At 47.2% G+C, this 25,521-nt stretch overlaps 1 protein-coding gene across 3 annotated transcripts in view; it reads right to left on the bottom strand.

Annotated features, from left to right (window-relative positions):
- Window positions 1-25,521, bottom strand: part of MYLK4 (myosin light chain kinase family member 4) — a 405,617-nt gene that overhangs the window by 15,320 nt on the left and 364,776 nt on the right. For 2 of the 3 annotated variants that reach the window (XM_078688020.1, XM_078688022.1), the window contains exon 13: window positions 3,277-3,343. In XM_078688020.1, coding sequence (XP_078544146.1) covers window positions 3,296-3,343 — 48 coding nt within the window. In that variant the 3' untranslated portion in view covers window positions 3,277-3,295. Of the gene's footprint in view, window positions 1-3,275; window positions 3,344-25,521 lie in introns of those variants that run through there. The other variant, XM_078688021.1, reaches the window with a different exon arrangement.

The raw sequence follows: 25,521 nt of genomic DNA, 5'->3' as shown, positions 1-25,521 counted from the left end.
CGCAATAACAGTATTTGATACATATGCCCCGCAGTGTAATGATACAGGGGTACAAAAGGGGGTGGTGATGGACGGAGCATCTGAACCAATCAAACACTTAGTCCCTTGCTCACTTTGTTACAGGATTCAAGCAAGCCTGGCTGAAGACGGCTGTAATGCCGGGGGCCGGTCCTGGGAAGCTTATTTCCGGTCCAGGGAAGGCATGGCTTGGCAGTTCGGGCTGGACTGTTCCCATGGGGCACAGGGTCAGACTGATTTGCATATGGCCATGTCTGAACTGGGGTGGCAGAGTGAGCTAAAGAACGGTGATGGATTAAACCCAGATCTGTTGACTGGGTGTGAGTGTTTGATTGGTTTGGATGCTCTGTCCATCACCACCCCTTTTTGTACCGCTTTGTTCACCATAAGTTGGCAGGGTATGCTCAGACGTGAGTCCCTTGCTCACTTTGCCACTGGATTTAGGCAAGCCTGGCTGAAGACGGCTGTAATGCGGGGGTCGGTCCTGGGAAACTTGTTTCCGGTCCAGGGAAGGCATGGCATGGCAGTTTGGGCTGGACTGTTCCCATGGGGCACAGGGTCAGACTGATTTGCATATGGCCATGTCTGAAATGGGGTGGCAGAGTGGGCTAAAGAACGGTGACTGATTAAACCCAGATCTGTTGACTGGGTGTGAGTGTTTGATTGGTTCGGATGCTCCGTCCATCACCACCCCCTTTTGTACCGCTTTGTTCACCATAAGTTGGCAGTGTATGCAGCCGCGGGCCGTGGAGGGTGTTACGGTGGGGCAGGGAGGCGGGGAGGGGGAGGGGCAGGGTGGAGAGGGCTAAAAACCGGCACATGGATAATTACAGGTAAGTAAACAATTTAATTAATAAAACGAATTTCGTAGCGCGCACTGCATCGCATTTTGCGATGCAGTGCGCGCTAGGAAATTCGTTTTAATATTTAAATTGTTTACTTACCTGTAATTATCCATGTGCCGGTTTTTAGCCCTCTCCACCCTGCCCCTCCCTCTCCCCGCCTCCCTGCCCCACCGTAACTCCCTCCACGGCCCGCGGCTGAGTGTATGCTCAGACGTGAGTCCCTTGCTCACTTTGCCACTGGATTCAAGCAAGCCTGGCTGAAGACGGCTGTAATGCCGGGGGCCGGTCCTGCGAAGATTGTTTCCGGTCCAGGGAAGTCATGGCTTGGCAGTTAGGGCTGGACTGTTCCCATGGGGCACAGGGTCAGACTGATTTGCATATGGCCATGTCTGAACTGGGGTGGCAGAGTAGGCTAAAGAACGGAGATGGATTAAATCCAAATCTGTTGACTGGGTGTGAGTGTTTGATTGGTTCAGATGCTCCGTCCATCACCACCCCCTTTTGTACCGCTTTGTTCTCCATAAGTTGGCAGGGTATGCTCATATGCTCAGACGTGAGTCCCTTGCTCACTTTGCCACTGGATTCAAGCAAGCCTGGCTGAAGACGGCTGTAATGCTGGGGGCCGGTCCTGGGAAGCTTGTTTCCGGTCCAGGGAAGACATGGCTTGGCAGTTCGGGCTGAACTGTTCCCATGGGGCACAGGGTCAGACTGATTAGCATATGGCCATGTCTGAACTGGGGTGGCAGAGTGGGCTAAAGAACGGTGATGGATTAAACCCAGATCTGTTGACTGGGTGTGAGTGTTTGATTGGTTTGGATGCTCCGTCCATCACCACCCCTTTTTGTACCGCTTTGTTCGCCATGAGTTGGCAGGGTATGCTCAGACTTGAGTCCCTTGCTCACTTTGCCACTGGATTCAAGCAAGCCTGGCTGAAGACGGCTGTAATGCCGGGGGCCGGTCCTGGGAAGCTTGTTCCGGTCCGGGGAAGGCATGGCTTGGCAGTTCGGCTGGACTGTTCCCATGGGGCACAGGGTCAGACTGATTTGCATATGGCCATGTCTGAACTGGGGTGGCAGAGTGGGCTAAAGAACGGTGATGGATTAAACCCAGATCTGTTGACTGGGTGTGAGTGTTTGATTGGTTCAGATGCTCCGTCCATCACCACCCCTTTTTGTACCGCTTTGTTCGCCATAAGTTGGCAGGGTATGCTCAGACGTGAGTACCTTGCTCACTTTGCCACTGGATTCAAGCAAGCCTGGCTGAAGACGGCTGTAATGCCGGGGGCCGGTCCTGGGAAGCTTGATTCCGGTCCAGGGAAGGCATGGCTTGGCATTTCGGGCTGGACTGTTCCCATGGGGCACAGGGTCAGACTGATTTGCATATGGCCATGTCTGAACTGGGGTGGCAGAGTGGGCTAAAGAACGGTGATGGATTAAACCCAGATCTGTTGACTGGGTATGAGTGTTTGATTGGTTCGGATGCTCCGTCCATCACCACCCCCTTTTGTACCGTGTAATGATACAGGAGCAAACCACATCAATTTCGAACGCCGATGATTGAACCCTGTAGAGATAAACAGCTATTTGGTGGACTCAACTTGCAATCTTAGTTAAATTAAGAGATTTGCAGGCTGAAACATTTTATAAGGGCTGGCTTACTTGAAACTTATACTGAGCAAGGAAATCCAAGAAATAGCCACCCAACCCTGTAAGAGAAAACTGGGTGCCTCCGGTCCATAAAAAATCAGTTGTGCTGTGCACCTAAAAGGAATGGTTAATTTGTTAAAAAAAATGCAGATGTGCTAAGGTATCACTCGGCTGAAACCCCTGGTTGCCAAATACCAAAGCTGCATAGTCTTAATTCCATCTCATGCCTATTTCTTCCACCACCCTACACTGTCTGTCTCTTTATTTCACCCAGGCTCTTTTTTATGCCTGTCTCTCCCTTTGTCACTTCTCTCTTGCTCTGAGTCAAAATCTGAAGATGATAAATAAGTCAAGGCCACCCATAAAGAGTGCCTATGCCCTCCACATCCAAAAACTGGCACAAGTTAAGCTCCACCTGAAAGTTAAACAGGGAACCTGGAAACCCATAGAAACGACAAAGTTGGAAGAAATGTACAACTAAGAGAAGACCTGTACCTAGAAAACTCTCTCTCTAGTATTCTTTTTCCTATACTTGGAGTTACGTTAGAGAATGCATGCAGTCCTGGGATCTGTGTCTGACCTTATGGTCACAGGATAGAATCCCACTGAGCCCACTGAGCCGTACATCCCTCTGAGGTCGATAAAACATTGAGTAACATTGAGTTGGGTAACAATAAACATCTATTATTTCAGAGTACAGAGGCCCAAGAGTGAACATGCACTTTACAAATACAGGCTATGTCATATACCAAAAGTAGTTTACAAACCTTTCATTTTCTGGACAAATCATTCGGCCATGGATGTTTGAGAAACAGCTTTGCTTTCCGTCTTTCTCTGTGGGAACAGAACATTGCGAATGGTTACGATTTATCGTTCATTGGAACAGAGAAATGAGCAATACAGTGCAACTAAAACAGACATGCCAGAATCAATTACGAGAGTGTATGTTTAGAGGGGAACTTAGGGCCTGACTTAGCGGACAGAGTAAGTACCCTGTCACAAAGGTGGCAAGGTGCCCTGTCCACCAAGCCGTCAGCCTGTCTGCTCCATTTAGTCAGGTAGACAGGCAGGTTTCCCACGGCAGTGCACTCGCTTAAACCGGCAGCCTGACGGAGTAGGGGCAGTTGGTTAAACAACATAACATAGGCCGCCCAGCCTATTTAGAGTGGACAGTCTGATGGTCGCAGGTCGCTTACTATGCTCGGGACCACCAGAGCAAATCTGACTGTCCTAAACCGGAACTGGGGGCGTTAGGGGGGGCGGGGTATCAGAGTCATTAGAACTTAGTTTTTCAAAAACAAACTCCCGCTTTGAGAGTTTGTTTTTGAAAAAAAATAAAATAGGTTAGTTCACCAAAAATTCAGAACCGTGCATCTCCTGTGTAGTCAGAGAGATCACCACAGGGCAGGCACTGAGCTCTAGATATGGCGGGAGATTTTCCGTAGGGGTGGTGGACAGACTGTCCTCTGCCAGCTTGAAGGACAGGGGATCGTGCGTCAAACTGTAAACTAACAGCCTGATTCATCAAGATAAATTGCACTCGCAAAGGGCAAGATTCTCAGAATCTTGCCTTTTGCGAGTGCAATTTTTGCATTTGGGATTCATCATCCCAAATGCAAAATTCGCTATTAAAGAATTTGCACATTTGCGAAGAATTGCATTTAAGGAATCTCTATTTGAGATTCCTTAAATGCAATTCATGAATCATTTTAAAATTGCGAAATCGCAATTTTGGGCCGCTATTTACCGAGAGGTCAGACCTCGTGGTAAATAGCAAAAACTTAGAATAATGCATTTAAATGCATTTTTCTAAGTTGCATGTTACACACACACATGTCCTTTGGACATGTGTGTGCGCAACACCAATGTAGATTACATTTCAGGGGTGCTACCTGCACCCTTGAAATCGCATCCTTATTTGCGATTAGCTAATTGCTAATCGCAAATAAGGAATAACTCCCCATTCATTCCTATGGGCCTGTAGGCCCATAGGAATGCATGGGGAGTTATTCCTTATTTGCGATTAGCAATTTGCTAATCGCAAATAAGGAACATGTAGGAATCGCAATATTTTTTGCAATGCCTACATGAATCCCGTTTTGCAAGTCCTTAATAGTGATTCCTTATGAATCGCTATTAAAGACTCGCAAAACGGGTCTTTGATGAATCAGGCAGTAAGTCAGTAATGTTATGCAGTGAGAAGACTGAAGTGCGTCATCCTGTAACTAGCGGGCCTTTCAGGGGGCTCTGTCGCCTTGCCCTCTACTGTCGAGTTTGGCGGCTCCATCTAGTCTTGCAGTCACCCAAGCTTCACGAGAATGCAACCATGGCACGGGACCTTTGAACCAACTCCCCAAAGCCTGATGTGCCTTTCATTGTTTTACTCACAAGGATCAAAATGCCTGTGCTGTTTTCTATTAATGAGTGTTTGATGTGATTTTCAATTGTATGTCAAAGTTAGACTGTCTAAATCTTTAAAATATATTCGCAGCCTACATTTTACTGATCATGCCCGCCTTAGTGATACATTAAAGTTATAAGTCTTTCCATAGGTACACATCTGAGGAGGCGGGGGCTTGTGGAGAGGGTGATGGGTGTGGCGAAATGAAACATTACAGGCTTGTGTGCAAACCAACCTTTATTAACAGTGGTCTTTTATGTCAATTAACCGGAATAACAAAGCATTCTGCACACATATTGAAATTGTATTCAGAATATGCACTTTGTGTGTGTAAAATCCCCATCCTAGTCCACAGAATCAGAAGTGATGGAATTTTACATTCGTAAGGTTCTTTCACAAATGTGAATATTAAAATACCAGCATTAAAGGCAGAAGTATTACTTTGTATATTTAGGGTTAGCAGAAGGTCTGTGGGCAGAAGTGGCCAATGCTCAGAAGTGGGTGAACACCAACAGGTTCTGCATTATCGTTGTTTTAAGATGTAATGCACACAAATAAGCTCTCTTTAGGCCAGGCTTTGTACATGTTATGGAAGCATCCCTAAATGCAAATGCCTAATGGAGGTAAAATGAGCTATATTGATGTGAGAAGTGGAATTGCTGTTTTAATGGGACTGCCAGAATCATGCTTCATGAATGAAGCATTGCTTCTTCACTGCATTCTTTCAGTGAAATCAGCAGTTTTCTTTGGTTCTTAGCTGGAATGAGAAAACGTGACTTAATGTAAATCACTCGAGTCAGGGAGCGTATTGCCTGACAAAGGTTCATTGAGTCACACTTTTCACACATCTCAGGAGACTAATTTATTTAATGGGACACTTTCGTGCCTGAACTGAAAAGTAAACGCAGAGTAGAAAACATTCCAGGGGGAGGTTAATTGAAACAAGTTGAAATGAATTTTGTAGAAACCTTTTGGGTAGGAAACGTGACACCAAAAAAGAACTTTAAATCAGCAAATATATTGGTACGAATTTCACTCCATATGAAAAGGACTTTTTAAAAACATTTTCTAATCATGTGCTCAACTGCTAAGTGATCCAATGTGTTATTTGACACAGTCAGAGGTTTTAGCCACACAATGTTACAATCTGGTACATGTGTTCTGGATGTTACCATTATAATGTATTTGCTTAAAAGCCCCAGGACAACAAAATATGCTGCTAAACACCTAGGACTAAAGGAAGGTATCACCCGTGACGGATGAAAGACAACTGCCTATTACTCAACAGAGACACAACAAAAGTGGTGATCTTTGGGAACAACACCACCCTATGGAACAACGCCTGGTGGCCTCCCAAACTAGGACCCTCACCCACCCCGACAGACAGGGCCTGCAACCTCGGTATCAGCTTGGACATCAATCTCACCATGAAAAGCCAGATCAATGCAGTCTCCTTCACCTGCTTCTTCACCCTTCGCATGCTCCGTAATATCTTCAAATGGCTCCCCGTCAACACCAAACGTACCGTCACCCAGGCCCAATCCACCAGCCATCTGGATTGATTGCAGACCATACACAACTCAATGGTCAAACTCATCCTCCAGCTCCCGAAGCGGACCCATGTCACCCTCCCCTGAAGAAGCTCCCCTGCCTCCCCATTCAGAAGAGATGTTAATTCCACCTAGTAGGAAAGTGGCTTTCTGTTGCAGTAACCCCCCCCCATATTTTCCCAGATTTCTAATGCACTTTTGCCAAACAGGTTTCCAGAGCTTGTGTTCTTTCCCAAAACTGTACCTTTGTTTCCACAATTGTCACACCTCTGGCCCACATCCAAGTCCCTTGTAAAAGCTACCACTGGTACCAAGGGCCTTGTGACCAGAGAGAGCCTCTGGGGGCTGCAGCATGTATTGTGTCACCCTCAGGGACCACTCAGCTAACACATACACACTCCCATTGCAGACTGTGTGTTTTGATGCAGACAAAACCTAAGATGCGACATGGCACACATCCCTGTGTGCCATAGCCACTGCCTGTGGCATAGGTAAGTCACCCCTCTAGCAGGCCTTACAGCCCTAAGGCAGGGTGCACTATACCACATGTGAGGGCACAGCTGCATGAGCAATATGCCCCTACAGTGTCTAAGTCCATTCTGAGACACTGTAAGTGCAGTGAAGCAATAATGAGTATATGGGCTGGGAGTTTGTTATTACGAACTCCACAGCTCCATGATGGCGTTACTGAATACTGGGAAGTTTGGTATCAAACTTCTCAGCAGAATAAACTTACACTGATGCCACTGTGGAATCTATTGTACAATGCACACAGAGGGCATCTTAGAGATGCCCCCTGAAAATCAACCAACTGCCTTGTGTCCATCTGACTGGTCTGCACCAGCCTGCCACACACAGACATGTTTCTGACCCCCTGAGGAGGGAGCCCTTGTACTCTCATGGGTCAGGGACAAAGGCCGCTTTAGGTGGAGGTGCTTCACATCTACCCCAAAGCAGGAACATCATTCAGGGCAGTGAGCCTAAAAGGCTTCCTGCCCTTCAATATGCTAGTCAGGGCCTCTCCAGCCAGTGGAGATGCCCGCCCCTTGACCAAGCCCCACTTTTGATGGCAAGGTTGGTGGGAAAGTTAGTAGTTAGGAGAGGTGTGTTTCCTCTCTGCCAGGACCACCCGTAAGGCGCCCTGGACCTAGGTAACCACCCTCCGTAGGGAATCCTCCATCCTCAATAAAAATATTCCACCCAATCAGGTTAGGGAGGAGACATTTTAAGGGTGTAGTCACCCTAAAGGCAAGTAGACCATTGTCTACCATCTGCCAGTCCCTGTAACACCCCTAAATTCAGCATTTACCCCTGAACCTTGAGCCTCAGATTCCTGCTACCTAAGAAGAAGAGAGACAAAGAGGACACCGTGCAGCAAAGCAAGAAGATACCTACTGCCTTGGCCCTAGCCCTACCGGCCTGTCTCCTGCTTCTCGAGCCTACAAAGAAGACAATGCCTGTCCTGTGGCCAGCGACTTTCAAGAACCCAAGGAAGACTGTCGCTCTTCAATAAAGACCAGATCACCCGAGGACATCTTCCTTGTCCAGAAAAACTCCATCTTCAAGAATTCCAGATCCAGGCGGATCTGCAACCCCTGCCCACTCTGCACCCGACGCCCACGGCCCGAGTTCGAATGGCTCACTTGTCCTGTGAAGTCTCCCCAGTGATCCTGACCTCCTCCCCTTTGGTGGCTGACCTCTCCTGAACCCCACAAAGTCGCCTGCACCCACAACAAGAAGAGTCTCCATGACCGAGACCGGCTCTAACCCAGAAGATCCGGCACCAAAAGGTACCCCTGCATCCTCAGCTGTCCGGCCTTGGGGAGCTCAACCGACAGTGACTCAACGGCTCGCAGCCCTCCAACTTACCTGCCCAGCTGTCGGTCACCTTCAGCAAGCCTCCTGGTCCAAGTCTACAGCCTCTTTATGCGACCTCCAACCTCCATTGAAATGCATAGAGTGCCTGATGCTTATTTTGCACCCTACACCCACCACCCATGTGCTGCTAGTGGTGTTGCTTTGGTGCTGCCCTGTGGCACCCCATGCCGATCTTAACCTCCGGAGCCTGTGCCCAGAAACTGCGAGTGATTACCTGCAAACTGTGCCTCTTCGACCAAGGACGGAGCAAGAGGGAGTCAGCGTGAGTCGGTCACTGGATGCCGTGATGATCGGCTAGCCGCCATCGCGCACATCAGCAATGCCTGACCTTCGAGCGCACAGGCATCGGCAACCAGTACCCGCGAAAATTCAGAGAACGCTGTCATGAGGTACGGGACTGCACGGCGCGATTCCTGGATATGTCTGGAGAGGGCTGAGACGGCTGACATTTGCTTTGGACTTTTTCGCCGTACTTGCCCCAGAAGCTGAACTTCTCTCCTTTCACGCGGCTCGCGTGCACGAAAGGGAGACACCTGATGAAAGTGATGACAGGCGCTGTTGGGAACTGAGCTTTTTGTTTCTGGCTGCTGCAGCATTTACCTTCGCGCACCGGCTTCCAAGTTGCCCCCTGACCCCAGAGAAAGCTAATTTCGGCGCTTCATTGAATGCAAGGATGAATGCACGTGGGGGCCAAGAAAGGGCTTAGACAGAAGACGCCCATTTCAGGCAGAGACCCCTCGACAGCGGACGGATCCTGGAAGACCAAAGCTGAACAGGTCAGTGGGGTCAGTGGGACGAAAAAAACGAACTTTGGGAAGACAGGGGTAGGGCCCCCTAGTAAAGACTGCAAAGACTCCTTACAGCCCCTCCCTGCCAAGATTTTTCTGGTAGCTAAAAACCAGGCTGCCCATGTTAAGAATAGCACAGAGAAGCCATCCTTTTAAATACCACCTGATGCTCTCCTACAGCAGGATATTGCCATCACTGAAGGGGCTCAAACTACTACAAACAACACGGATATCTCTACCACCCCCTCCTGTCTCTTAAGCTGTCAGCCAGAGCCCAATCTCTCCGCACACACCCCTACTGAAAGTCATGACCATACCATCGCAACTAAGGGGCCCCCGGATGTTTTAGATCTTCCTATACTCCCGGATACCCTGCCAGCCACCCCACTCACTGGACCAGGACGTCCGGAAACAGCGGAAAGAACCACCAGTGGCGGGGCCCATACACCCTTAGAGAGTCTTAATGCCAGGGCACAATCACAATCAACTGGGACAGAAGTCGCTATTCAAAACCTGGAAATCCCATCTGGAATCCCAATTCCTTGGACCCCAGAAATTGGTCAAGAAGATTTCTACTCTGTATCTGACAGCACCCCGAGCTCTTCAGCGGATGGGGGAACAGAAGAAGAGGACAACACTAACAGCGCCAGCGAGGAGAGCAGCGAGGCCTCCTGCATTAACCCTGAGACAGTCGTGCGCCCTACAAAATCAAGAAACAAGACTAAACGGCGAAACAAACTCAAATGGGACTATTCAGACTCGCAGATGTCTTACCATCTGGAGGAAGATGAAATAACCCAATCACAATGGCACAGCCCGAGAAAACCACAAAGCAAAACAACCGAGACAATAGAGCTCTCATTGACGGCTATACTCGCCTCCATCAAAGACTTCCAAGAGGAGGTTAGAGCAGACAATCGGACCGCTAAGAACGCAGCAAAAAAACTACAGGGTGGGCTTAGAAGACTGAACAAAACCTGCACAGACATCAGCGACCGGGTCGGAATGGTTGAGGCTAGGCCGGAGCATTTGGAAAGTGAAGCAGTAGCTACTAAACAACTGACTGAGTCCAACTCTGCTTGTCTTACAGACCTTATGGTCAAAATGGAAGAACAAGAAAATCGACAACGCAGGAACAACCTCCGCCTGCTTGGTATTCCGGAAGGGAAGGAGGGGGAAGATCCGAGACAATTTATAGTCAAGTTACTACAAGACTCTTTTCCGGAACATCCAGGTTGGGACTGGAACCGTGAAGTGCAGCGAGCTCATCGCTTCCCCTTTTTCTTGAAACGGCAATATAACAATGGGAAGCCTACTGAAGGGCAGCCTCGGGTATTCCTTGTGTACTTTGGCAAATTCCTTCTAAGACAGTTGGTGTATGACCAAGCTCGCCCCAACTCTAAAAAAGGGGCCTACGGAATTACCTTCTTCGCCAAACCAGACTTTTGCCACCAGACCGTAGAGAGAAGGTGGCACCTACGACAACTGATTTCCCCCTTCCAGCTGTGGTATATAAATAAATAATACCGGATCTATTTTTGAATGAATGAATGAATAACAGATAGCTCAATAAATAAGAGTCAAGATTCGAGGTAGTGGGAGTTTTTCAGGTTTATTACAGCATAAGGACAGGAACAGGACAACCTGCATAGGAATAGGATGACAGGGCCCAGCAGCTGCTGGGGCTGGGTCTGGGATGAGCGCGCTAACTTATTTTAACAATACATGAGCATATATACATAGCGCAAACACATAGCATTACATTGCAGTAGGCGTAGCAGTGGGTGGAGCAGAAGGTGTGACGCGTAGCAGTCGCGAAAGATAAGGGATAAAGAAGGTGTAACTCAGACATGTGATGCAAACGTAACAGAATATGTCATGAATGGGCGGGAACCATGGAGGAGGCTACCTAAGGAGCCGGGACCTCTAACCTGGTGGTGCGCGCAAACTGGTAATGACGTGTTACGAGGAGAAGCTGGGGGCTATGAACTCTGTGCTAGGAGCAGAGACTGAAGTCTGGAGGGTCGGAGCGACATGTACCTAAACCTTATCTAGTATCTGACGTTTAGGGAACATGTTGATATAAACTAGAAGTCATGAGGGGAAAAGCTAACTGACTCTAAGACTAGAGCATGCATTTATTCTACATGTAGTGCGTGATGAAGAATATTAAATGACCATTAAATACAGTATTTCTCTTAACATGGAGCCGCATAGGCTAGACAATGACGGAAACTATTGATGCAGTTCAGTAGCTTAGGAATGCAGAGAAGGAGGACTAAACTGATAGCTGGAATCATAACATAGTCTTGGCAGACTCAGAGGCAGAGCCAAGCTGCACCGGGCACTGCGAGGCAGGAAGTAAGTGAAAGGTCGAGGATACAGGTGGGGGCTGGATCGCTCCTCAGCGAGGCTCAGGAGACAGGAGCTGAATCTGATGTCCGGGCCCTGTTGAGGCCTGGAAACGGGGACTTTATAATGAAATAACGTGCACACTGAGAAACGTGGCAACATAACTTTACATAAGCCTGATATTCGTAGTATTCACGGGGACTGGGAAATGACATACCAGAGGTGGACACAACTATAATTGCGTCATTAATCGGACATGGGGAGTACATATGCATATTTAATCATGCACACATATCATATGATGGATGACACGTAGGGACACAGAACATGACAAAATTTACTTTTCCACATTCCCTCCTTGTCACTACGTTTCCATCAGGAAACATCAATATTCATGATACCGTCTATCATTTCATACAGTACCATTTGTTCATCTCGAATTGTCTTGGAACGAGATTTAGAACGGGGCTTGGGACTAGGAATATAAGAGGTAGCACACATGCCGCAAATCGCAGGGCCACATTGTATACAGAGGCAGCAGCTGAATATGATCGCTACTGCTATACCTAGAAAGGACAGGACTTTCCATCCCCAGGCGGAAATTATATTCCAGAACCAACCGGACCATGTCCAGGTGCCTGGATCTTGGTGTAATAGATGGGCAATTTTATGAAGTCTGGTTATAGCTGAATAAACAGACGGCGCGTTATTTGGAATGAAAATGCAACAACTGGATCCGATGACTCTACAGGCCCCGCCCCTATCGGCCAGTATGACGTCAAGGACGAGACGATTCTGGAGCACAACAATTCTCATAAAGGATTGCTCTTCGGTTAAGTTACCTAAAGCGGAGGCAGTCTCATCTACTACTGCTTCAAGGGTTCTTGTTAACCTACGGATTAGCTTACTGTTTACAACTGTACCTAAATAAGGGAACACACCTTTATCGATATCAATGAATTGCTCTGCAGCAGTTTCAGTATAATCGACAATCGGGAGGTTTCTCTTGTGTCTAGTATGTACTAGGTAGGAATTCCTATGGTAGTCAGGTGGGGCTAGGAAAACAGGTGGCAGTAGGAAGGCAATGTAACAGGTTCCCTCCCAATCGAGGGGCAGACGAGCATATGCAGTTTGACCACAAACAAAATAAGAATGACGTGAAGCTTTAAAAATAGATTTCCCACTGTCACTATACTTGATAATAGTAATACAATCACTATGTCCTACGTGTACAGAACCATTATTTCGGACACATAATTCGCCTTTGACTGGTAATACTGAAATAGCAGGTGAGTCTGGAGTAGTATCAGACTGAACATTCAGGACCATGAAATTCGAAGAATAGTTACCTAAATTGTACACTTCATTTTCTAGATCTAAACCTGTTCTGTGGGGGAGACCTTGCTTGTCTGGGAAACATGTGCTGTTAAGAAAAGACATATCTGTTGAGGATGACGTTAACGTGGACCATGCTCCACACGAACCATTATGTGAAAATGGATAAGGGAAAAGTGGCAGAACTCCCTTCGGGGTCTGGAAAGGGGGGAGTCGACCACACACCCAACAATTAGTGGCATTGCTGGTCTGGTGTGAATAATGCAACATGCGGATAAATGTATTGTTACGCATAGCGAGGCGGTATGAATATTCGTGAGGAGGCAGATCACTAAACGTGTGCTCTACTGTAACATTAGAATGCTTATTTACATGAGGAACTGGAAAACACAGGAAAAATGCGTAACTAGTGCAGGAAATCATTATGCTGATGAATAATATGAAACTTAGAAAAACGATACATCGAATTGAGTTATGACTGACTCTCTCACTATGGGGGTCTATTTTATACATGTCAGAAACAGTCTAACCGTTTCACCTAGGGGAGGACTTAGACAATCAAACTGACTGACTTATTTTACTAGACCGGAGTTTTTGCTTATACTCCTGCTGCGGAGTTTTCTCTACCAAGGGAGGGGTTGTATCAATGTCATTTGCGGGACAGTCCTTAGGAACAATGTTTTGACAAGTCTTGATATCCTGGGAAATGTTCTTGGAGACCGGCTTTAATCCGTAGAATTTCTTGACGTGCGAAAGGTGCACCCAGCCGCGGCGTCCTTCCAATTTCACAGCTGTACGGGTGGTGAGGAGGACCAGACGGGGCTCCTTCCAACGTGGCTCCAGCGGACTTGATCTGTCAAAGTTCCGGACGAGCACCATCGAACCTGGAACGATTTCATGCGGTGCCACCTCGGTATTGTCTGGAAATGTGGCGGCAACCTGTGAACGACATGAGTTGAGGGCAGACATCAAGGAAGCTAGGTAATCTGTCAGCATATTACATGAAACATCAGTAATACTTCGGGGTCTAGGAGTACCCCACATGTTAGGGGGGCGGCCGAATACGACCTCATACGGGGACAGACCTGATCTGGAATGTGCGACCATGCGCATATAAAACAAAGCGACTGGCAGAGCTACTAGCCAGTCCACACCCTTGTCTTTACATATTTTAGCGATGCGGATTTTCAGGGTCTGATTATGTCTCTCGACTAGACCGGCTGCTTCAGGATGGCGTACACAATGAAACTTCCACTGGTACCCCAACAACAGGGAAACGTGCTTCATCAGTTCAGATGAGAATGGCTGACCGTTATCAGAATATACGACTCTAGGGAGTCCATATCGAGGGAAGAATTCACGAACCAACTGCTTGGCAGTGGTCGCGGCTGTGTAATCTGGGACTGGATATGCTTCTGTCCATCTGGACAAAGCGCATACAACTACAAGGACATACTTGAAACCTCGACATCGCTCCATCTGAATATAATCCATCTGGAGGACTTCAAAAGGGTGGTCAGGAGGCTGGAATCCCCCTTGTTCCACCGGGACACTTTTACCTGGATTAAACTGACAACATATCATACAGGTACGGACTTTCTGCTTGGCTGCAGCTCGTAAATGCTTGTTGAACCAAATGTTCTGGATACTGTCCAACATTGCTTTTTCTCCTAAATGTGCTGGACTATGTGCGGTATTAATGATGACTTGAACCATAGAGTCGGGGAGAAACCATGCGGTCCTACCCTTTGTTAACCATCCTTGATCTGTCTGGACCCCTCCTTGTTCAGTCCATTTCTTGATTTCATCGGGAGTAGCATGTAATTGGATATCTATGACATCTTGAGTAGGGTCCTTAACTGTCATACATGTAGTCGGATCTGGAGTGTGTGTCATGTTAACTGGAATGTCTGGAGTCTGTGCTGTAAGCTTGACTGTGCGATCTGCTAGATCATTACCTTGAGAAATAATGTCAGTAACTTTCGTATGTGCTTTGCATTTCATGATAGCGATAGATGTCGGTAAGTGTATGGCATCTAACAGAGCTTGAATAAGGAGACCATGCTGAATCTTGGTTCCATGAGAAGTCATGAAACCTCTCTCCTGCCAGAGCACTCCAAAGTCGTGTACAACTCCAAATGCGTAACGTGAATCTGTGTAAACATTAACTTTCAGGTTCTTGGCGTGTATACAGGCTTGTGTCAGAGCAACTAGCTCTGCTGCTTGAGCGGACAGGGTATCAATACGGTGTGTCTCAATAACTTCGGTGTCAGTAGTCACTGCATACGCGGCTACTAGTTCTCCTGTACTAGTCCTCATACATGAACCATCCACATAAAGTGTCAGGTCAGGGTCTGGTAACGGAATATCTGTCAGATCTTGTCTTGGCTTTGTCGTAATGTTAACTACTTCCACACAATCATGTGTGGCAGAATTTGAACTAGCTGATGGTAACAGTGTAGCAGGGTTCAGGATGTTGCAGCGTCTAATATCTATGTGTGGCTGGAACAGTGTCAATTCATAACCTGTTAAACGTGCAATTGTCAAGTGCTGTGTTTGTGTTCGGTTTAAAAGAACTTCCACGGAGTGTGGGACTTGTACTGTCAAGGAGTGTCCTAAAACTATGGAATCACTTTGTCTGATAGCTAGTGCTGTGGCTGCAACTGACTTGAGGCACGCAGGCAGAGCCTGGGCTACTGGATCTAGTGTGCTAGAAAAATAAGCACAGGGCTTGTATTGTCCTGCTTGATCTTGTGTGAGAACAGATAATGCTGTACCTTCACGTTCTGTGACGAAAAGTGTAAAAGGCTTACTGTAGTTCGGTGTGGCTAGAACTGGAGCTTGGCATAAAGCTTTCTTTAACTCGTTGAAACTCAGTGTATGTTCAGATGTCCAAGGGAGAACAGTCGATACGGCTGCCTCCTGTGTCGTTAACTGTATCAGTGGCTTGGCTAGAAATGCATACTGAGGAATCCATTGTCTGCAATAAGAAGTAAGGCCAATAAAGGCACGTACCTCCTTCTGGGTCTTGGGCTGAAGAAGACTCGCTATTAACTGGATACGGTCTGGTGTCAACTGCCTACCCCTCTTGGACAGTAAGTGTCCTAAGTAGACCACTTGCTGGACACAGAATTGAAGCTTCGAAGGGGACACCTTGTGCCCCATCTCGGCTAGGAAATACAGAACCGTGAGTGACGCTCGCTCGCAGTCACGTTCAGAACGGGCTGTGATCAGTAGATCATCGACATACTGGAGCAGGGCAGTGTCAGTTGGCATGTGAATATTATCTAGTTGTCTCTTAAGTGCTTGACTGTAAATACTAGGACTTTCTGTGAAACCTTGAGGAGCGCGTGTGAACATATAGCTCCTTCCATTTAAACAGAATCCGAAAAGAAACTGGCTGTCTGGATGGATGGGAACACTAAAAAATGCATTCTTGAGGTCTATGACAGTGAAGAACGTGGCTTCGGAATCAATGGCTGTCAATAGGGAAGAGATATCTGGGACAACTGGGTACTGCGGAATAATACATTTGTTAAGTTCCCGTAAATCAATCACTAATCGATATACTGGGGGTGCATTTGGATCAGTACGTTTCATGACTGGAATGATCGGAGAGTTACATACATTGGAGTCAGTTTCTACAACTACTCCTTGAGCCATGAGCTCGTCTATAATTTTGGATAAGGCTGCTACAGCCTCAGGTGGCAATCTATACTGCCTGATTCGTGGTAACACTACACCTGGTTTGAGAGTCACACGATGGGGTGTGATTTGCATGTAACCTACATCAGTTGGACCTTGCGCCCATAAATGCTGCGGAACTTTAGACAGTCTGGAATCAAAATCTCGTAATACATAGTGACCCTTAAAGTCACGTAGGAACAATCGTATTCCCTCTGGGGAACAACATATAACTGCACCTAACTCTTTCAGTGTTTTAATGCCTAATAGATTTTCTGGACATGACTTAGTAAGTAACAGATCAGTAGTGCGGGACAATGGACCTACTTCTAGAGTGACTCTCATTAACGATAGGCTTTCCTGAAAATCCAAGGGAAACATTTCTTGAGCCTGAGAGCGGAGCCCCTGGAACTTCGGCATGACTAATTGTGGTCCTACTTGCCCCTGTATCAATCAAAAACTTTCTGTCTTTCCCTAATACTTGACTGTGAACATAGGGACCTTCTTGATCTACAGGTATCTCGATGAGAGGCAAGCCTACCTCCCTCTCTAGGCTGATTCATGAATATGGCTGGTACTCTGGATACCCAGACTGTGCATACTGGTACATCTGCGATGTAACATGCTGTGTTGCAGCAATAGGCTGCGGTACTGTAACTGTCTGTGGTGCATTCTGTGGCTGAGGAATCTGTGAAACTTGTTCCTGTCTAGGCGGACGTGGTCTTTCTTTAGTCTTACCAGTAGCTATGTTGTGTTTCAGAACTGCACACTCATTTATAAAATGACCTGGCTGTTTAAAATAATTGCAGTTCCCTTTAACGGGAGCTGTAGGATGACTGGCTTGATTCGGACCCCTCTTCTGACTGTCTTGAGGAACAGATTGTGCAACTAGTACTTTCATTTTCGTGTCTTTCATACGTTTTCTCTCGTGTTCTTGCTCTTCTCTGATTCTATTCTGGTGGTACTGGAGCATCTGGAGCATCTGGGACGGAGTATTAGCTTGCCAGGTGCTTTCGACTTTCAAAACTCGATTTTTAACTTGTGGGCTTGAATTCTCAACTAATTTGGTAACGAAAAGGTGAGGGTATGACTCACTACTTGTCTTGAGGCCACTGTTGATACTGAAACATTTTTCAAACCTAGAATAAAAATCACTAATATCTTCATCTTGTTTCTGTTTACAGGCTGAGATTGCATCCCAGTCTTCCTTTTTCGTTGTCAATAATCTGGGTAAAACTTGAATCAATAATTCTGGTAATTCTTTACATTTCTCTCCAAGACCAGTACCTGGTACACGTATCTTATCTTCTGCTTCTAGGACTGCCCAATCTATCTTTTTCTCTCCCACCTCCCATTCTTTTTCCTTGAGCTTTTCATACACCCCGGCGGGTAGCAGAACCTTTAACATTTTAATGATATCTGGGTAAGTGTATTCTCCCATACGGAGCATGTCTTTTAATTCTCTATGGAACCCTGCTGGATCTTTGTCATGACAGGGAATTAATTTCTTCATCTCGAGAAGTTCCATCTTTGTGATCGGAGTGTATACAAACACTCGCTGCATTTCGCCACCCGCTCCTCTGACTGGGTGGACTTCTCGTAACGGATTCTGTCTGTCTATGTAGAATGATTTACTTTCTGGGGGTGAGACATGAACAAAATGTGGGTTCAAGAATGTTCTATATTTATGACGCTGTTCTAAAATGACGCTAATTAAATCGGTACCTAGACCTCTCCATTTGTACTGGAGTAACTCGTTCAGGATATCATGTAACGGGCCTGGATCAGAATGTTGACCCTCATACAGAGTAATGAGGTGCTGAATCATATACATACCCACCAGTCGCTGCTCGGCTGGGGGCATTTTCAGAAACATTTGTGCCACTATTTCGTCTGGAAAAGTGGTAGAATCAGTAATCCATCGGACTGCTGATCGGACTAGTTCCTGTTCATGCATAGTACTTAACTTACTATAACCGATTCGTGATTTCAGAATGTGATCGGTAGCTTGAAATACTTGTTCTAGGGAACCTTGTTCTGGTGCTGACTGATGGAAAATTGACTTGTGTTCTAGGCGTAAATGGCGATCTGGAAATCTAGATTTTCCTACATACGCTATTCTGGCAGTATTCTCGTCGTCTTCCTCTTCAGGATCAGAGGTACTTTCTTTCTCGCTTACTTGTGCGGCTTTACGCTGTTCGTGTATCTTTATTATCTCTCTACGGATTTTCTTGTACATACTTTCCATGGCACCAATGGTATTGTGCTTTCCTTCGGCTATATTATCACTCCACTTTGTCAGAGTTTTCATTTCTTCCGGGTCTTTAGACGGGTAATCCTGTTCTCTTATTAGACAGTTAATTAAGAACTTTAATATCATGCGCTGAATCTCGGCTTTCCTTTGAGACATGGCATCACTAATACTTTGTGGGTCATCCCCTGTACGGATGAAACGATATATCCTGTCTAGATCCTCTTTCATATTCGGCAGGGTGACTAGATACTCGGTCACTCTCCTTACGCGTACGGAATATAAAACCATATTAAACTCGCCTGGAACTGGGTCATAGACACATTCGCCAAGGGTTTGCCTGATCTCTGCAACAGACTTATTACTCTTAGGAGTACGCTGTGATGCTTGAGCATGTAATTCGAGTGCTGATAAACGCTTGTATGGCGGCGGGGTTTGAGGAAGACCTCCTCCTGCGGCCCCTAAACTAGAATCATCAACTGATGCTTTCCGTCCTGGCAGGGTCGGTAATTGTAACGTGGGCTGGACTTGTATGGCGGGCTGACCCGGGGGGGCTGTTAAGGGCACCCCGGTGTCTGGAGGAGCAGGAATTACCTGATTTACAGGGACTGGCGGAGCGCGAACAGGATTTGCATATTCTGGGACTGTGTCGTCCAGATAGGACGAAATAAAAATATCAGCTGCGGTCGGTTTGTGACGTAGTTTGGTCGGAACTAATGGTGGCGGGAAATTACTGGATGCCTCTGGGGTCGCTTTCGGCAAGCCTTCGGCAAGAAGAGGATACATACCCTTAGTAAGGGCATGCCTCTGTCTGTCTCTCTGTTCAGTTTTGACTTGTTCACCTATCTCGATCAATTCTCTTTCTTGGGCTCGTTCTTGGGATTCTCTACTTAGTTCTGACTTTCTGATTTCTTTTTCGGTTCTCTTATGAGCTTCTTTGCGCCATAACTCGATGGCATCTTTCTGCGACTGTCTGGCTTTCTTTTTCCATAATGCCTCCTCTACTCGCATGATGCACTCGGCATCCCATGTACCCGATACGGGCCATCTATACTTTTCTTCTAACTGTTTGGTATACTCTACCCATAAATCTTGATACAATATGGCACTTATGCCATGTTTCTGATACATAAAGTGACCTGGACTGTCCCTAGGCGGGACGGGAACAGCTGCTTCCAGCAGACCCTTTCTAGTTTTTAACTGACGTAATTTTGAGAAGAGCGGCATGACTGGACTATAATCTGGACATAATACAATACACAATGAAAACACGAAATCACGTCGCACTCATACCACAACATTAAAATACATGAAGAACATTATGAATAACAGTTCGGACAGAATACCACCTGAAAATACTTGAAATTTCTCGAGAACAGAACTGACTAGAACAGAAACTAGATGCACTGCTGAAACAGTACGAAACTTACCGGTCTCTTAAAGAGACACGTCAGGACCCGCATCCACCGAAGTGGACACTTCGTTTGTGGGACTGTGTACCACCAACCCACAGACCAGAGTCAATTAAATTGACCCTGTCTAGATACCACCCCAGTAACGGTACTCACCGGGCAGCAAGAACGGAAGGCCTCGGACTGGACTGGACTGCTACGACGACGAACTTCGGACTTCGGACTTCAGTTACGGGTGGACCTCCGGATACCTCGGACCTTGGACTCTTGGCTTGGGCTCTGGTCGGGACTCGCCGCGTTCCTCCACCGTCTCGTCTGGATGCTGGACCGCCTCCTCCGTTTCCTCCGTGGGCCTGAGGGATACTTGAGCAGAAATATCTGCCACTGCGCAGAAGAGTTCCGTCACGACTGCAGAGGGTCAGGGGGTCGGCGTGGCTTCACCGACGCGTGGGGAAAGGGCAAGTCCCTGTTCGGGCGCCATTATGTGGTATATAAATAAATAATACCGGATCTATTTTTGAATGAATGAATGAATAACAGATAGCTCAATAAATAAGAGTCAAGATTCGAGGTAGTGGGAGTTTTTCAGGTTTATTACAGCATAAGGACAGGAACAGGACAACCTGCATAGGAATAGGATGACAGGGCCCAGCAGCTGCTGGGGCTGGGTCTGGGATGAGCGCGCTAACTTATTTTAACAATACATGAGCATATATACATAGCGCAAACACATAGCATTACATTGCAGTAGGCGTAGCAGTGGGTGGAGCAGAAGGTGTGACGCGTAGCAGTCGCGAAAGATAAGGGATAAAGAAGGTGTAACTCAGACATGTGATGCAAACGTAACAGAATATGTCATGAATGGGCGGGAACCATGGAGGAGGCTACCTAAGGAGCCGGGACCTCTAACCTGGTGGTGCGCGCAAACTGGTAATGACGTGTTACGAGGAGAAGCTGGGGGCTATGAACTCTGTGCTAGGAGCAGAGACTGAAGTCTGGAGGGTCGGAGCGACATGTACCTAAACCTTATCTAGTATCTGACGTTTAGGGAACATGTTGATATAAACTAGAAGTCATGAGGGGAAAAGCTAACTGACTCTAAGACTAGAGCATGCATTTATTCTACATGTAGTGCGTGATGAAGAATATTAAATGACCATTAAATACAGTATTTCTCTTAACATGGAGCCGCATAGGCTAGACAATGACGGAAACTATTGATGCAGTTCAGTAGCTTAGGAATGCAGAGAAGGAGGACTAAACTGATAGCTGGAATCATAACATAGTCTTGGCAGACTCAGAGGCAGAGCCAAGCTGCACCGGGCACTGCGAGGCAGGAAGTAAGTGAAAGGTCGAGGATACAGGTGGGGGCTGGATCGCTCCTCAGCGAGGCTCAGGAGACAGGAGCTGAATCTGATGTCCGGGCCCTGTTGAGGCCTGGAAACGGGGACTTTATAATGAAATAACGTGCACACTGAGAAACGTGGCAACATAACTTTACATAAGCCTGATATTCGTAGTATTCACGGGGACTGGGAAATGACATACCAGAGGTGGACACAACTATAATTGCGTCATTAATCGGACATGGGGAGTACATATGCATATTTAATCATGCACACATATCATATGATGGATGACACGTAGGGACACAGAACATGACAAAATTTACTTTTCCACACAGCAGCTAGGCGCATGAACCCGGCAAGGCTGAAGGTTATTCTGTCTGGCACTACCAAGGTTTTCTTGTCCGAGATCAAAGCTAAAGAGTACCTGGAAGAAGTAAAGCTTATGAAGGGACACAAAGCTTAAGACTGCGGTAAAGAGACGGAAACAAAAGGGGTGCTGCTGCTCTCCTCTCTCTTTTTCTGAAGCTACTGTAACCTACTGGTAACTAACTCCTCCAACCAGTGGGGAGCAACCTCACCGTCAAAATGCAATCTCTCTTATGCTTACAGTCTTTTTTACATGTTTGGGGGGCGCTTAAGCAGGGGTGAGCCCTGACAGAAAGGGGGGTAGCGAGGGCAAGAATGGGAAAAATCATGCACTCATACACTTATAACTAAAAATATTCGCCACTTAATCTCTGCACAGCACTGGGTAGGCTTAATAGCCGATCACAAGATTAATGTTATTTATGTTTCTGGCCGGCGTGACCAGCAGCCGAGGCTCATGTATGACCTCCATCATTCAGGCTTGGCCTGATTGCTCACGTAAGGGGGTGGGTGGCGAGGGTGGAGGGGGGCACCCGGGGGAGAGGGGTGGGAGGGGTGGGAAGGCACACAGATATTACACATGGGCGCAAAACACTCACAACACTCTTTTGAAAAATTGACTTACAGCCTGATTCATCATTCTCCCGTTTTGCGAGCCCCTAACAGCGATTCATAAGGAATCGCTATTAAGGACTTGCAAAACGGGATTCATGTAGGAATTGCTAAATAAATAGCGATTCCTACACATTCCTTATTTGCGAGTAGCAAATTGCTAATCGCAAATAAGGAATAACTCCCCATTCATTCCTATGGGCCAAAAGGCCCATAGGAATGAATGGGGAGTATTCCTTATTTGCGATTAGCAATTAGCTAATCGCAAATAAGATAGCGATTTAAAGGGTGCCAGGGGTGTCCAAAGGACACCCTGTAGCACCCCTTAAATGCAAATTGAAACAGGTGTTGCGCACACACATGTCCAAAGGACATGTGTGTGTGCAACATGCAACTTAGAAAAATGCTTTTAAAAGCATTTTTCTAAGTTTTCGCTATTTACCACGAGGTTTGACCTCGCGGTAAATAGCGGGCCGAAATTGCGAATTCGCAATTTTTAAATGGATGATGAATTGCATTTAAGGAATCAAATAGAGATTCCTTAAATGTAATTCCTCGCAAAATAGCGAAATCGCTATTACCGATTTTTGCATTTGGGATGATGAATCCCAAATGCAAAAATAGCGCTTGCAAAGGGCCAGATTCTCAGAATCTGGCCCTTTGTGAGCCGATTTCGGCTTGATGAATCAGGCTATATATCCCTAAAAACAACTTTACTGATTTTCAATAGGCTCTTACCTTTACACCACTTAAATGGCTAAGCTAGATTCACTACGAATTGTTTCAACTAATATCTGCGGACTAAATCACGCCTCTAAAAAGCAGAAAGTGTCTCTGGGTTTACGAACACTTGGCGGGAACGTCATATGCCTGCAAGAAACCCACGTAGAACAGTCACAAAAACATTTACTGAATACCCTCGGGTTCAAAGTAGTGGGTGCCACCACGCAGGGGGCCAAAACAAAGGGAGTGGGTGTTCTAGCTGACAGAAGATTTGTCACCGGCAACCCACGGACTAAATCCGACCCACTGGGGAGGTGGGTCATTACTCAGATTCAACTCCCCAATAACTCTCCTATTACCCTTTGCTCAATATATGGGAGCAACGCCGACGACCCCGGGGCTATTCATCAGGTCTCCGGTGAACTAGTGCATTGGCCCACTCCCATAGTGCTCTGCGGGGATTTTAATATACATCTACCTTGTGACTGGGCTAATAACACAACATGGAAATACAAAGGTAGGAAGCCCCTAGTTTTTCAGGCCTTAGCAAACCTTATTCAGACTCATGGATTAATAGACAGCTGGGCGACTAAAAATCCTTCACAACCCGGCTACACTTTTTACTCTGCCCCGCATCAAATCCTAGTTAGATTAGACTACTTTTTTATCTCTGCCTCACTTACCAACAACTACACAATCGATATCGCACCTCGCTTTTTATCTGACCATAACCCTCTCATTATCACCTTCAAGGGGCTTGTACAACCTAAAGAGCCCACTAATTGGAGTTTTGAAAAAGCCCTACTGTATGATAGCAGTTACGTAATTCATATGCAGGGATGGATTCAAGAATTCCTGGAGATGGAGGAGGAGCTTGGCGGGCATCCGAGATGGCCGCGTGAGCACAGCGCTCCCCGGACCCCCGCCGCTCCCGGCATAATATCCTGCATAAATCCTGATTTTTCACGAGGATTTGTATAGAGGACGTTGGGCTGATCTACCTGGACCTTTCAGAAATTTACTTTGACACCGGGTGCCTGAGTTACAGTGCTTCGAACTTTTGGGCTCCGCCCTTGAGGTGCGCCCGGGACTGGGTGAGGTTCAGTGGCCGTCTTGGAGTTGAACAACAACGGCAGGGGGATTGGACTTGTGGGTCCCCTTCTTAAGTTTCGGTTTTGATTCTGCCTCTGACTGGGACATCGGCGAGAGGGTCGGGCCAGAGCTGGGTCCAGGGCACGAGTCGGCTGTCGGGCCTTTGGCTGGCCTGTTCTCCTATTTGGCTGTCCCTATCCTAGTGGTACCCTTGTTGCGGTCCTTTGGTCCCGAGGCCTCCCTTTCTGGTGCCCGGTCCGTTGACCCTGGTGAATCTCCTTGTGACGCATCTCCAAAATGGCGGGCAGAGGGGACCGGGAGACGCGGAAGACGAAGACACCTCTGCGCGGGGGTCCGGTCCAATCTAACGTCATGGACCGTTATACCCACTCTAAGGGGTCCCCCGGTGCTGCCCTGCCCGGTCCCAGTGCGTCTGCCCACGTCGTGGATGCGTCGACGGAGCCTTCCTTGCAGGACATCATGGGCGCCATTTCTGGCATGAGGGAGTCGATAGGCCAACAATATGAAACCTTGGCCCACAAAATTGACACCGTGGCCATCGATGTGAACTTAATTCGAGCCGATCTCTCAAAAACGAACGAAAAGGTGAAGTCATTGGACATCAAATCATCCAGCCTCACGGCGGACGTCTCTGAGATGCAGACGGAGATTGGCAATCTCCGTAGGGTGAACGATTTCATGACCCGGCGCTTGGAAGATTTTGAGAACAGGGCACGTCGCTGTAATGTTCGCGTGGTTGGTGTTCCGGAGAATCCAGAACCCCACTCGGTTGATCTCCTGGTTGAAGACCTGATCCAAAACCACCTTTCTCCATCTGGCCTTAGTAAATTTTTCACAGTGGAGCGTGCACATCGTGTTCCGGGGGGCCAGGGTAAGCCAGGTGCCCCGCCGAGACCTATTGTTGCAAAACTTTTCCACTATAGGGATCGGGACGCTATCCTGCAGGCATCACGGGTGAAGGGCCCGGTGGCCTTTGAGAATGCCACGGTGAACTTTTATCCGGACTTTTCCCAACAGGTCCAGAAGCAGCGGATGGGATTTCGTGGTGCCAAGAAGCGTCTTAGGGACATGGGGATGCGCTACGCTATGCTTTTTCCGACCAGGCTGCGGGTTGAGTATAATGACCGAACTTTCTTCTTTGATCGGCCGGATGCTGTGAATGACTGGCTGGACTCCTTGCCTGGCCGACCTCCTGAGA

Source organism: Lissotriton helveticus, chromosome 4_1 (genome assembly GCF_964261635.1).
Source record: "Lissotriton helveticus chromosome 4_1, aLisHel1.1, whole genome shotgun sequence".
NCBI classification, from domain to species: Eukaryota; Metazoa; Chordata; class Amphibia; order Caudata; family Salamandridae; genus Lissotriton; species Lissotriton helveticus.
The sequence above is the reverse complement of the archived record's forward strand: the minus strand, read 5'-3'. Positions and strand labels throughout refer to the sequence as shown.